Source organism: Nerophis ophidion, linkage group LG24 (assembly GCF_033978795.1).
Source record: "Nerophis ophidion isolate RoL-2023_Sa linkage group LG24, RoL_Noph_v1.0, whole genome shotgun sequence".
In the NCBI taxonomy this organism is placed as follows: Eukaryota; Metazoa; Chordata; class Actinopteri; order Syngnathiformes; family Syngnathidae; genus Nerophis; species Nerophis ophidion.
This window is the reverse complement of record NC_084634.1, coordinates 27,853,988-27,868,236: the sequence shown is the minus strand read 5'-3', so window position 1 is coordinate 27,868,236 and position 14,249 is coordinate 27,853,988. Positions and strand designations below refer to the sequence as shown.

General features: G+C 39.6%; 1 protein-coding gene across 2 annotated transcripts in view; it reads right to left on the bottom strand.

Moving 5' to 3' along the window:
- The window catches only part of ryr3 (ryanodine receptor 3), a 380,753-nt gene that overhangs the window by 62,217 nt on the left and 304,287 nt on the right, over positions 1-14,249 (bottom strand). For both annotated transcript variants that reach the window (XM_061886489.1, XM_061886490.1), the window contains exons 78-85: positions 12,538-12,634; positions 7,799-7,911; positions 7,676-7,727; positions 5,549-5,605; positions 5,369-5,468; positions 5,216-5,295; positions 5,061-5,137; positions 4,903-4,976 (exon numbers count right to left, since the gene is read on the bottom strand). In XM_061886489.1, coding sequence (XP_061742473.1) covers positions 4,903-4,976; positions 5,061-5,137; positions 5,216-5,295; positions 5,369-5,468; positions 5,549-5,605; positions 7,676-7,727; positions 7,799-7,911; positions 12,538-12,634 — 650 coding nt within the window. The remainder of the gene's footprint in view (positions 1-4,902; positions 4,977-5,060; positions 5,138-5,215; positions 5,296-5,368; positions 5,469-5,548; positions 5,606-7,675; positions 7,728-7,798; positions 7,912-12,537; positions 12,635-14,249) is intronic.

The window sequence follows — 14,249 nt, the reverse complement described above, 5'->3', positions numbered from 1 at the left end:
AACAGCGTGATTTCGTAGTAAAAGAGTGCAGGTACTTTCCTGGCCCACCTGCAGTCCAAACCTGTCTCCCATCGAAAATGTGTGGCGAATTATGAAGCGTAAAATACGACAGCGGAGACCCCGGACTGTTGAACGACTGAAGCTCTACATAAAACAAGAATGGGAAAGAATTCCACTTTCAAAGCTTCAACAATTAGTTTTCTCAGTTCCCAAACGTTTATTGAGTGTTGTTAAAAGAAAAGGTGATGTAACACAGCGGTGAACATGCCCTTTCCCAACTACTTTGGCACGTGTTGCAGCCATGAAATTCTAAGTTAATTAATATTTGCAAAAAAAAAAAATAAAGTTTATGAGTTTGAACATCAAATATCTTGTCTTTGTAGTGCATTCAACTGAATATGGGTTGAAAAGGATTTGCAAATCAATGTATTCCGTTTATATTTACATCTAACACAATTTTCCAACTCATATGGAAACGGGGTTTGTAAAACATTAACATAAAATCTGCTTAGTGAGAAGAATTATTTTATCAGACATAAAATAAGCACTCCGGCACTTACCAAAGGCATGCAGTAAAAATTTGAGTGTGATGTAAGATTGGACCTTAAATCCTACTGATTAGCTCTTAATCTTCTTCCCTTTATGCGATTTCAAATTACCGGTATTGAAATCAGCCTCCTCCATTTTGAAAATGATGACAGTCACGAGTTTGACCAGGCGGTAATACTAAGCATGCGCTAAGTATATTGGGAAGCGAGTTTGACCCGGAAGTAATTCAAGGCAGGCGCATACTATATGCCCTGCGGCAATTCAAGGAAATACGGTATACACTTAATACATTCCAATTTTTGTTCTTTTTTTCTTACATGTTAACTGTTATTTTTTAGACATATGTTATCATTTGAAAATACAGAACGTATTCAATTTTAGCAGACATGTTGGGTATATTTGCAAAAAGAAAGTCTGCCTTCTCCCAATCAGACTTTTCATACCAAGCCACCAAAGAATGGAATGGTCTCCCAGACAATCTAAAGAACAACTCAAGTTTTCACAGCTTCTCACAGACAGTCAAATATTGGCTTTCAGACCAGCAGTCCTGCTCACATCAACAGGTAGTTGACCATCAGATGATACTCTGGCAGGAGCAGTCTGATGGCCACCAGACTACCATTCCAGTGCTGTAAGATCGCAAACTTTTTTACGTATGGAGTCCCAATGAGGTATTAGGCTATTGAATGATACCCTTATGAGTACCAGCTGATGGCTACAGCACTGTATGTGGATTTTTATAAACACTGCTCCACTTTAAATGAAGCTGCTAAACTACTGCAACTTGACAGCCCACTGACTAGTAACTCACATACCCTCTATGTATTGTACTTGTATTTTAAATTGCCTATCTTAATGTTATTTCAATATTGTGTATTTTCGATCCTCTGTCATTTCAATTGTGGATGTTAGATGCACCATAAAAAGACTACCGATGGAAATCAGCATGGTGCTAAATCTGGTGTAGCCATCTTCTTAATATAACTGCACATTGTCCTTCAAAAATAACAAAGATACAAACAAAGTATTGAACCGGTATCACCGATACTAGCCTGAATTTTACGGGAATGAAAATTAGAGGTATTGCACACCATTAACCTAACCTAAATACATTGTAATATTAGGCCTCAATTCCTATACAATGGAACCTCAAATTACAAACCCCTCATCGTACAAAAATTTTCAATTTATGATCAACAAACCGAATAAAAATTTGCTTGGGTTTACAAAACTTGTTTTAGTGTACAAACATTTCATCCATGCATTCAGTACTCATTCAGTCAGCACAGCAGTGCTGTCGTTAGCTACTGTGCTCACTGATATTTGTGCTTCTTAAGTGTTTTTTTAAAGCCTTTTGTACATCATTTTTCTAGTTTTCTTCCACGATAAGAGTCCAAAAAACGCACTAGATCAGGGGTGCCCATTACGTCGATCGCGAGCTACCAGTCGACCGCGGGGGGTGTGTCAGTCGATCTCCAGCCAGGCTTTTAAAAAAAAATAGACCTAAAAATTAGTGATCATCAATCTTCACCAAGACGTCACTTAAATGACATTCACGGTACCGGAGGGTCTTGTGAGATGACGCTGGCTGCTGCAAGATCATTATTATGAAAATATGACCGAGAGGAAGGCGGGAAACACTTTTTATTTCAACAGACTCTCGCGCCGTACCTTCCGTCAAAACTCTAAAGGCCGACTGCACATTTCCTATCTTCACAATAAAAGCCCTGCTTCATGGTGCCTGCGCTAACTAAATACAGAGTCTCGGAAAACTGGCGTGCACAAGCGATCCTTCAGAAAGCTGGCGTGCACATCACTTGTTCACGCCAGCTTTCCGAGACTCTTATTTTGTTAGCGCAGGCAGCATGAAGCAGGGCTTTTATTGTGAAGATAGGAAATGTGCAGTCGGCCTTTAGAGTTTTGACGGAAGGGACGGCGCGAAAGTCTGTTGAAATAAAAAGTGTTTCTCGCCTTCCTCTCTGTCCTTTTTTCAGAATAATGAACTGGCAGCAGCCAGCGTCATCTCACAAGACCCTCGGGTGCCGTGAATGTCAATCAAGCAAGCTACGGAATTTGCCGCCAATGTTTTTCTTGTAAAGTGTATGGAAGCTGGATGAATTAGATGCCAAAAACCAACCACTTTCATGTGGTATTGTACAGAAAGGACAACTTTTTTTCTCCTCCATTTGAAAATGTGGGCGTTATCATTATTGTCTGATTCCAATCAATGCAAGTCATCAGAATCAGGTAATACACCAATTTATATTCTTGTCTTTGTGAAAGAAAGACATCTATACGTGTTACACACGCTTGTATTATCATTAAACACATTTAACTTGTTTACAAAAACGTCTCTTTCATAAATAAATAAATATAAATGATATATATAAATGAGGTAGATCCCCTCGAGTTGGTCAATTGAAAAGTAGCTCGCCTGCAGAAAAAGTGTGGGCACCCCTGCACTAGATTATAACCTGGATTAAATGCAACAACGTACTTTTGGCATCATCTAGTGGTAAAATCACAGATTACAACCAGGATTAATTGCATCAACATAATTTTGGCGACATCTAGTGGTGAAACTATATATTACAACCAGGATTAATTGCACCCACATCAACACGAGAGATGTGTGGTTTGAATTGAAACATTCAGGAAAGTTCTGCCTCCCTGCACCCTCACTCTTCCGCTGCACGCCAAGCATATTAATTGACAAGGTGAAGTGGATTTGTTATATTCCTAACCATTGAAGCAAACTGGTTGTTAAATTGAAAGAGTTTAGTGATTTAAAAATGTGAGTGCACCTTAGGGCGGCTGCAAATGAGGACAGTTCAGCTGACTGTTGTTTTGACTTTGCAGTTAAATAGAAAGTTAAGGTCTACTGAAATGAGATTTTCGTATTCAAACGGGGATAGAAGGTCCATTCTATGTGTCATACTTGATCATTTCGCGATATTGCCATATTTTTGCTGAAAGGATTTAGTAGAGAACATCCACGATAAAGTTTGCAACTTTTGGTCGCTGATAAAAAAAGCCTCGCCTTTACCGGAAGTAGCACACGATGACATCACAGGTGTGAGGGCTCCTCACATTGTTTATAATGGGAGCCTCCAGCAGCAAGAACTATTCGGGCTGAGAAAACGACAATTTCCCCATTATTAGAGCGAGGATGAAAGATTCGTGGATGATGATATTGATAGCGAAGGACTAGAAAAAATAAATAAATAAAAAAAGTTTAAAAAAAAAGGCGATTGCATTGGGACGGATTCAGATGTTTTTAGACACATTTACTAGGATAATTCTGGGAAATCCCTTATCTTTCTATTGTGTTGCTAGTGTTTTAGTGAGTTAAATAGTACCTGATAGTCAAGGAGTGTGTCCGCGGGTGTCTTGACGCCAGAGTCTCTGAGAGAAGTCGACGGCAGCTGCATGGACGGCGCAAGCTCCGCTGATCTCCGGTAAGAGGCGACTTTTTACCACAATTTTCTCACCGAAACCTGCCGGTTGACAAGTGGTCGGGATTCATGTTCGCTTGACCGCTCTGATCCATAGTAAAGCTTCACCTCCGTGAATTTTAAACAAGGAATCACCGTGTGTTTGTGTGGCTAAAGGCTGAAGCTTCCCACCTCCATCTTTCTACTTTGACTTCTCCATTATTAATTGAACAAATTGCAAAAGATTCAGCAACACAGATGTCCAGGATACTGTGTAATTGCGCGATGAAAAGAGACGACTTTTAGCTGCAAATGGTGGTGCGCTAATATGTCCCCTCCAACCTGAGACGTCACGCGCAGGCGTCATCATTCCGCGAAGTTTTCAACAAGAAACTCCGCGGGAAATTTAAAATTGTAATTTGGTCAACTAAACCGGCCGTACTGGCATGTGTTGCAATGTTAATATTTCATCATTGATATATAAACTATCAGACTGCGTGGTCGGTAGTAGTGGGTTTCAGTAGGCCTTTAATGTATTACTTCCTTATGTTTGTTTGATGTACAGTACTGTATAGCAATTTATATTTTAAGTATACAAAATATGGACATTAATCAAGACTGGAATCCATAATTCATCTTTACATTGTTTATAGAGAAATTTGCATCAATAGAAAACGTTTGTATTTTTGAACCGTGTTCAAGAACCAATTAGGTTAGTAAATGGAGGTTCCACTGTATCTGCATCTCTTACAGACCCACAATGAGTTTATTGGGTTCTTTCTTGGACCATTACCACCATCTGCTAACTGTGTCTGTCCTACTATTCACCTTTTTCGTGTCTGACTCAACACACCCAATGTTAGCCTCAGACCGCATTGGAATTAGGACAGGTGCCCCACCACATCTTTATTGGACTTACTTGAGCCTTCTTCTGTCACCATGCCAAGACCTTCTGCTTTATTCTGCCTCTCAAATGCGTTCAAGTCCAGAACACTAGTGGAGGAAGGTAGTGACACAGTCACTTCTGGTGTATTTCCTTTTTTTTTGCTTGTGACATGAATAATGAATCAGCAATACCTGCACGACTGCATCAGCCCCGAGAGGCTTTTGAAAAAGCTTGCATCTCGTTTTTCTTTCAAGTAGTCAAGCATTTTCTGCGGGAAATATCAAAAGTATGTCTTTGAGGACCGCTTGACATCAGATAACATGCACCTGCAGCGTAGATACGGTACCTGCTGAACTTGCACATTGCCTCCATTTAAGATGGAGATGCCAAGTTTGAGCGTGCAGGTCACCATGGGGCCAAGGCGCCCTGAAAAGAGGCGAAAGGTAGATTTAGACCCTCAAAACAGTCTGCGTTGTTTACAAGCGCAGATCAGCATTACCTTTACTGGCGCTAATCATCTGCAGCACCATCTCCGCAGCCCCACGAGCATGCAGCCGAGCCTGCTGGTAAAGGATCTTCTGCTTTTCCATCTCCTTTTCCTGAAGGTTCCAAACACAAGACACTTTTCGTAGGTGCTACAAGTTCAAAGAAATGTTTGCAAGTCTGCTGAGGCATGCACCTCAAACGTTTTCTCTTTCTCATCTTCTTCCTCCTCCTCATCGTCCTCTGCACAGCTCTAAAAGTGCAAAGAACATTGACACTTTTAAGTAATTGCATTATATATGAATAACATACGATAGGGGTGTCCAAACTATTTCCACTATGGGCCGCACACTGAATAATGAAAGCTTCCAGGGGCCATTTGGATATTTTTCATTTTAAAATTGATATTGTTAGCCTTCGGGCTCCCATCATTTTTTTCCCTTTTATTTTGAATGCTTAATTATCTAAAGATCAATGTCACATTTATCTGTAAGCCAAAAAGTATTTATAATTTTTTTACATTTAATGTCCAATTTTTGTATTTTTACTTGTTTTATGGAAAAATATTCCCAAAAACATTTTTCAAAATGAAACATTTAATGTCAAGTAACTAGAGCCTTAACTAGGTTTTAAAAAAAATCATGCCTTTTAAAAAAAATAATTGTTATTTTTTGAACAAAGACAGTTTAAAAAAATTTAGACAAAAAACTTTAGGGAGTCAAAAGTCCTCTACTCATAAAAGTGTAAAAATAAGTCATTATCTTTACTTCCAACACCTAAATCCATCAGTGGTTCTCAACATATTTTTTTTTACCGAGCACCATCTCACAAAACACTTGGCTTTCCAAGAACCAACATAATGATCAACATTAAAATACAGTAGCGTAGTAGGCTGAAATATTCATCAAAAACAAGGCAGATGTTTTATTTAACAAGTGTTTTTAATATTTTGCCACAGAGTGTGTTCAAATATTTAAAGGCCTACTGAAACCCACTACTACCGACCACGCAGTCTGATAATTTATATATCAATGATGAAATATTAACATTGCAACACATGCCAATACGGCCAGTTTAGTTTACTAAATTACAATTTTAAATTTCCCGCGGAGTTTCTTGTTGAAAACGTTGCGGAATGATGACGCATATGATGACGGTGCGCGTGACGTCTTGAGTTGGAGGGGACATATTAGCGCAGAACCACTTGCGGCTAATAGTCGTCTCTTTTCATCGCATGATTACACAGTATTCTGGACATTTGTGTTGCTGAATCTTTTGCAATTTGTTCAATTAATAATGGAGAAGTCAAAGTAGAAAGATGGAGGTGGGAAGCTTTAGCCTTTAGCCACACAAACACACGGTGTTTCCTTGTTTAAAATTCCCGGAGGTGAAGCTTTACTATGGATCAGAGCGGTCAAGCGAACATGGATCCCGACCACTTGTCAACGGGCAGGTTTTGGTAAGAAAATTGTGGTAAAAAGTCTCCTCTTACCGGAGATCTGCGGAGCTTGCGCCGTCCATGCAGCTGCTGTGACTTCCCTCAGACACTGGCGTCAACACACCCGTGGACACACCCCTCCGACTATCAGGTACTATTTAATCTCACTAAAACACTAGCAACACAAGAGAAAGATAAGGGATTTCCCAGAATTATCCTAATAAATGTGTCTAAAAACATCTGAATCCGTCCTAATGCAATCGCCTTTTTTTTAACTTTATTTTATTTTTATTTTTTTTCTAGTCCTTCGCTATCAATATAATCCACAAATCTTTATACCTCGCTCAAATTAATGGGGAAATGATCGTTTTCTCAGCCCGAATAGCTCTTGCTGCTGGAGGCTCCCATTAAAAACAATGTGAGTACGCGAGGAGCCCTCACCCTTGTGACGTCATCGTCTGCGACTTCCGGTAAAGGCAAGGCTTTTTTATCAGCACCAAAAGTTGCTAACTTTATCGTCGATGTTCTCTACTAAATCCTTTCAGCAAAAATATGGCAATATCGCAAAATGATCAAGTATGAAAACGTAGGACCTGCTATCCCCGTTTAAATAAGAAAATATCATTTCAGTAGGCCTTTAAGTGATTAAAAAGATCATTTTCAGACGTGTTGATTAAACCTTTTTTACTTTTTTGAGCAATAAGATTTTTATAGTAAAACAAAAATAACTACCAGCATGGCTGTTACATTTCACCCATTTGCTCTTTTATGCCACTTTTTAAGTTTTTTTTTGTTTTTTTTTAAATAGTATTTTTCAAATGAGCTGTAGGACATAATTGGTCCCCAGGCTGCACTTTGGACATCCCTGCCATTCAATAAGCTCACCTTTGCCATCATGTCAGCATACGCGATATACAAAGGATCCTCCTCCAAGTGACTAAAACAAGAGATTTTCAGGTAAGAAAGAAAGAATAGTTTCTTCCTGGTGTGTTTATTTCTGTACAGCACCTTCTCTCCGTCAGAGCGTTGTGACTAAAGTGGAGGATGAGCTGGTGCAGAGGGTCTGGCTGGATCTCAGCCACCTCTTCTTCATCCTCCTCCACTATCTTCATGGGGGTTTTCTGCCCAAAAAAGTGTTAAAAGTAAGCTTTTTAATCTCATTTTAACTTTTTTTTTGGTCAACACTTGGCCCTATCGCCACCTTGCGTAGTCGACACGTTCAATGTTGGGGCAATTGAACACTGCAGTGACTCATGCAGATGCCACATGTCATGTCTGGATGATTTGTGGGAGGGACAAGATGAGTAAACACATGCGTTATTACAGCAAACAGCACACAGCCAGTCGGATGACAAATGAACCTGACAGAAGTGAGGAAACCGACTCGAAGGGCACTCGGTAGAGCCGGAAGAATTCTAAACTGGATCAGTTCCCTTTACACACTCTTTATTCATTTAATCTAATATAGGAATGCTGGCTGAGGCTGAGCCAATCAGTGATCACAACACTAAACAGCACTCTCCGATTGGGTTGGTCTCATCTAATGGCCAATTATAGTGTCGTATTGACATTTTCAGTTCATTTAGCCAGGTCTTGAACATGTTTAATGTAGGCCTAAAATATGTAAAGTATGCTTAAAAAAACATTAAAGAGTGAAGCAGCAGACTACAAATCGCAAATTTACAGTGACAGGCGAACAAAGGAGTCCTCAATGAGTCCTTGCTAGCGGCTAATTTACCCTCCATTGTTTAGCATCTAAATCACTGATCTTCGCCCGCATGGTGGCAAGTAGCATTATCATTGGAGGACTCGAAGATAAGGGATAGCTAAACACGATACACTACACACCGTAGGAGGCCACAAAAAAGCATAGGTGACCGTCGAGCAACAGCAGAGCTCTTGAATATGAACAGGGGTGGGCAGATCGCCAGTGGCGATACCAAAATATCAGTATACGGTCGATACTACAGTAAACAGATCCATATTTTTTACTATCACAAAATAGCTTGTTTTGTCATTGTTTACAAACGTAGGAAATAGCAGCAAATCATTTTTGCTTTTATTTAGTTATTTGGCCTTATTGATTTTACTATACATTTTGTATGTAATAAAAGGGAATAAGGAAATATTAAACACCCTGGGTTTTTACCCGAATTGGTAGTATCGCCTAAAACTAATGCAAATTATCCAACCAACAGAATAATAGGTGCTTATTACATTTTAACAGAAGTGTCGTAGAACATGTTACAACAGAATGTAACCAGATATTAACAGTAAATTAGCAAGTACCGTATTTTTCGGATTATAATTCGCAGTTTTTTTTCATAGTTTGGCCGGGGGTGCGACTTATACTCAGGAGCGACTTATGTGTGAAATTATTAACACATTACCGTAAAATATCAAATAATATTATTTAGCTCATTCACGTAAGAGACTAGACGTATAAGATTTCATCGGATTTAGCAATTAGGAGTGACAGATTGTTTGGTAAACATATAGCATGTTCTATATGTTATAGTTATTTGAATGACTCTTACCATAATATGTTACGTTAACATACCAGGCACCTTCTCAGTTGGTTATTTATGCCTCATATAACGTAAACTTACTCAGCCCGTTGTTGACTATTCTTTATTTATTTTAAATTACCTTTCAAATGTCTATTCTTGGTGTTGGGTTTTATCAAATAATTTTCCCTCAAAAATGTGACTTATACTCCAGTGCGACTTATATATGTTTTTTTCCTTCTTTATTATGCATTTTCGGAAGGTGCGACTTATACTCCAGAGCAACTTATACTCCGATAAATGCGGTAGTTCAGAAAAATAATACGACCGGAAAATGAAGCAATTAGTGCTGCATATGTCAGCAGCTACATTAAAAATATAAATGTAACTCCTATTATCATGTATATGCCAAATAATATATTGTGATATACAGGTGAAACTGAAAAAAAAAAATACAATATCATGCAAAGGGTGATTTATTCCAGCAATTAGATTTACAGATGAAATTAATATGTACCCCGCCTTCCGCCCGAACGTAGCTGAGATAGGCTCCAGTACCCACTGCAACCCCGAAAGGGACAAGTGGTAGAAAATGGATGGATAGGCTCATGACATGCAACCCAAGACATTGTGGGACTTCTTTTGATATCAATTTTAATATTTCTGGGGGAAATCTCCTGAAGGAATCAATAAAGTAATATCTATCTATCTATCAATGATTATGGCGTACATCTTATGACAACTTCGAATTGAAAATATCAGACAACTTTGGGTTTTAAAAAACTGTGAGCTATGACCATCAAAATCCTAACACACACAGAAGGTAAGGTTGTGTTTTTGTCTTGTTCTCATGTGAGAATCCTGTGTGTGACTGAAGCATTAAAGACATGCACCTGGGGATTTATAGGTTGATTGGCAACACTAAATTGGCCCTAGTGTGTGAATGTCAATGTTGTCTGTCTATCTGTGTTGGCCCTGCGATGTGGTGGCGACTTGTGCAGGGTGTACACCGCCTTCCGCCCGAATGCAGCTGAGATAGGCTCCAGCAACCCCCGTGACACAGAGAGGGACAAGCAGTAGAAAATGGATGGGCTGCGGTGTGCTCAAACAGCCACCAGGTAGCATCGGTGAGCAGTTACACTGTATCGGCTTTCTCTTTTGGATTTATCAGCTGGGTGTAGTGCATTGTTTACTCATGCTTTAAGTGAGGGATGAGACTAAAACTAGCCCAGACCTACTATAAAGGCTTGACATATCTCACTATGCAAGTAATGAGTCGATATCACATATAAGTTACACATTTGAAGTGCTGATATCTATTACATTTTGCACAATTTTCAACATTTTTTGAGTTTCACCTGTGTATCATTATCGCAAGAGGATGCGATATACGTTGCATGTAGATTTTAAGGCACATCGCCCATCACAAACACCTTCTCTTAAATACATTCAGGCATTTTTCCATCATCCTTTTTGACTACAAGACGCACCTAAAATCCTTGAATTGTCTCAAAAATCGACACTGAGCCCTATGTACATTGCTTCCCGACCTCGAAGCAATTCTATTTGGTACATGGTGTAGTGATAATTGTGATGTGTAGATGGCAGTCACGCATAAGAGATACGTACGGACTGCAGGTTGACGCCTGTTCGATAAATGATGCAAGCAAGAACCCGTACGGAAGCAAGACCAAAACTTTAATGTTTCATTGAGTTAATTGAATATAGAACATTACACATGGCGCTCAAAAATATAGTAAAATGTTTGAGTACGACTTTGGTGAATTACAAAGTCGCACCGCTAGCTAGATTCTTGCCGCATTAAGGCTACCATAGTCAGACGTACCGTGCTTCAATATAAGTGTTTTATTATGGTGTGTGTGTAAGAACCCCAAAATGACACCTATTAGGAGATATTATCTGCCGTTTTGATTCACAATATTATGCAAAAACCAAATGTTCTTACCTAGTGGTACATCCTGAAAATGTCTGCACATCCGCAATTGTAGTGCGTGCCGTAGTCAACAAGCTCCTTCTTTTTCTCCATCCTCTTGTTGCCACTGTTGCTATTTCTAATACAAAGTACTGTACAGTTCTAACTTAGGTATGTCAGTAGACTCGCAATGGAAGTGCTAAAAATATTGGTACGACAAATATGACGGAGAGAATCAATCAATCAATCAATGTTTACTTATACAGCCCTAAATCACTAGTGTCTCAAAGGGCTGAGAAGACGCTGTCAAAGTAGAGGCACGTAAATAAGACCCGCCCACAAAACGGCGCATCCCGAAAAGGCGGTCAGAAAGCAGCTTGAAGATGGTCTGTAAAACATAATCTATGCAACATTTTGACCATAGTGAACAAGCTCCTTTTTGTCTATCCTCTTATTGTGGGGCATTCATCCTCCACGGTTGCTATTTCTAATACAAAGTACCGTACAGTTCTAACTTAGGTCTGTCAATAGACTCGCTATGGAAGTGCTAAAAATATCGGTACGACAAATACGACGGAGAGAAGACGCTGTCAAAGTAGAGGCACGTAAATAAGACCCGCCCACAAAACGGCGCATCCCGAAGAGGGGGTCAGAAAGCGGCTTGAAAATGGTCCGTAAAACATAATCTATGCAACATTTTGACCAAAGAACCACCATTACATGTTATGTAAGTGTTTTAAATGTAGAAAAAAGTAACCCACTGATTGACATTGCGATACACTACTTTTTGGAGACGTCGTGTTGACCAATTTCTGTGTTTTTGATGATCTTGTTCTCAACTGAGTTTCAGCATGAAATGTGACGACGCGAGCATGCCACTGACTTCACGGTCACAGAGCCGACTATAACACCAGCGTCACACTGCAGACTTACAGAGAACACAAGGACAACTGATGGGTTGGATCCAGATCTGACAAAAACATGGAGCGACGGTCTCTTTAGCGAGCGGCGCTCCTTACCACTGCGGCCACAACGGTAAAGCCGGCTTTTCTAGAGCTGTGAGCGCCAGAGCTGGCCCTGTGTCTCCTGAGTTGCTCATGCAGTCTTTGACCTCTGACGGATCTCGGTCTGAAGCCCTTGGCGCGCCTAGAACGGGTACCCCTCTGGGATTTGGGCGAGCTCTCCGCACTGGTGTGCTCCCAAGGTTCAACGGGCGCAGAACTAAAGAGGCGATCGGCGGGCAGGACCGGCAGAGGGGTGCCAACGCAGGGCACGTGTGGGGCGGGCGAGGGCCGTCCGGTACTTACGGCCAGATCCTGAACTAGCTTTTCCTCAAAGGAGTACTCCTCTGCCTCTATCCATAGTCTCTGATAGGCCGGGATGAAGAGGTTGATAGCACGATGCCTGGGGAGGGGGGAGGAATGGAGGGAGATGGAGGAGGGAGGTAAAATGGCATTAGGGTGGTGAGTTTTTGGAGGAGCCAGGAAGGAGTGATGTCAGGAGGGGAGGAGGGGTTACACAATAGTGAATCTCAGGCAGGGTGGTGTTGGTTCAATGTGGGACCCACTGGCTTTTCTGACTGGTCACATGGCTTCGATCAAATTACTATCAGATTGAAAAATATATATTAGAAGGAACATTCAATTGTCGGCCACAACATTAGGGACACAAACATTAATAGGATCCAATAGGAGAAACTTTACTGAAGCAAGTGTTGTAAAGATGACCGTTCAAACTTTTGTGCAAATTTAAAGGCATTCTTTTCCTGTTAATTGTAGTTGAATTGCACATTTTTCAACATCAGGCACATTTTGCTTCATGACCGCAAGGGAATATAAACAAAAATAATATCAACAACTTCCTGGCCTAAGAAATGTTTTGCTTCAAATTCACCATTAACTCAAATGAACTTAATAGTTCCAGTACCGTCAGGATTTTTAGAAAGGTTGCAGTGTTTTGTGGTTGTGGTTTTTTTCAATAACATTGAATCAACTTGTGACTTCATTACTTTGTTATCAATGTATCACTTTAACCTGGAACTCAAAAAGCACAGGATTTTAACACAAATTGGAAAACAAATACTGTATTGATGCTTTACTCGTTTTATACTGCACTTGAGTATACACTCGATGGCAGTAAAATCACATAATCTGATATTATTGTTACATTACCGTACCATTTAATTGAATATAACTAATAATAACAACAATAATGATAATTGATTACACTGTAAATTACCCAGAAGCCTTAGCATAGGAGAAGGATAATTGTGCTGTTTGAGTTAAAGAAATTATGTTGTTGTTCCTGCTTCACGAGGAACAAACATAAGTTTTGATTGGACAATGATATTTCCCGAGAATTGGTTACCTTTGTGTAAATTGGCGCGATCATCATTTTCTGCAGAGATTGATTAGCAATCTTTGGGTCGAGTCAAAGTCATTTCAGCTTCATCATAACAATAAACTATTTAATTGAAAGCCAATTACCAGCTCATGATGTGCATTGTCGCCACTTGTCTTCCAGGTATCTCAACTAAAAATGTATGAGAACAAATGCTCTCACTTTTTCCAAAATAAAAGAGATACTACCTTTGGTGCATAGTGGCAATCTAAAATATCATTAGAATATGTGACTGTGGGGTTTGCACACGTATTTTCTGAAGTGGACAAATGACTATGAGCCTTTTCAATAACTGGTCCTGGACTGCGGAGCAGCTTTTCTTTCTCTATTAGCGTTCAAATCCAGTAAGAGTTTTATTTCCTGCTTAAATAGCAAAGGTGTCAAAGGGTCCAAAATTGCAGTCATGACTGAATAACATTTGAATACAAATGTATAAGGGGGTCACCCTGTTATAATATTAGACAAATGTGTACAGATTTTATTAGTCTATATTTTTTTATGTAGACTGCAAAAAAAAAAATGTTACGTTTTAAAATGTAAATTTCTTTTTACAGCATCACTGTCTTTTATAGTAAAATTATTGTGGCTTAACTGCCAGTTTTTTACCGTACAACCTATA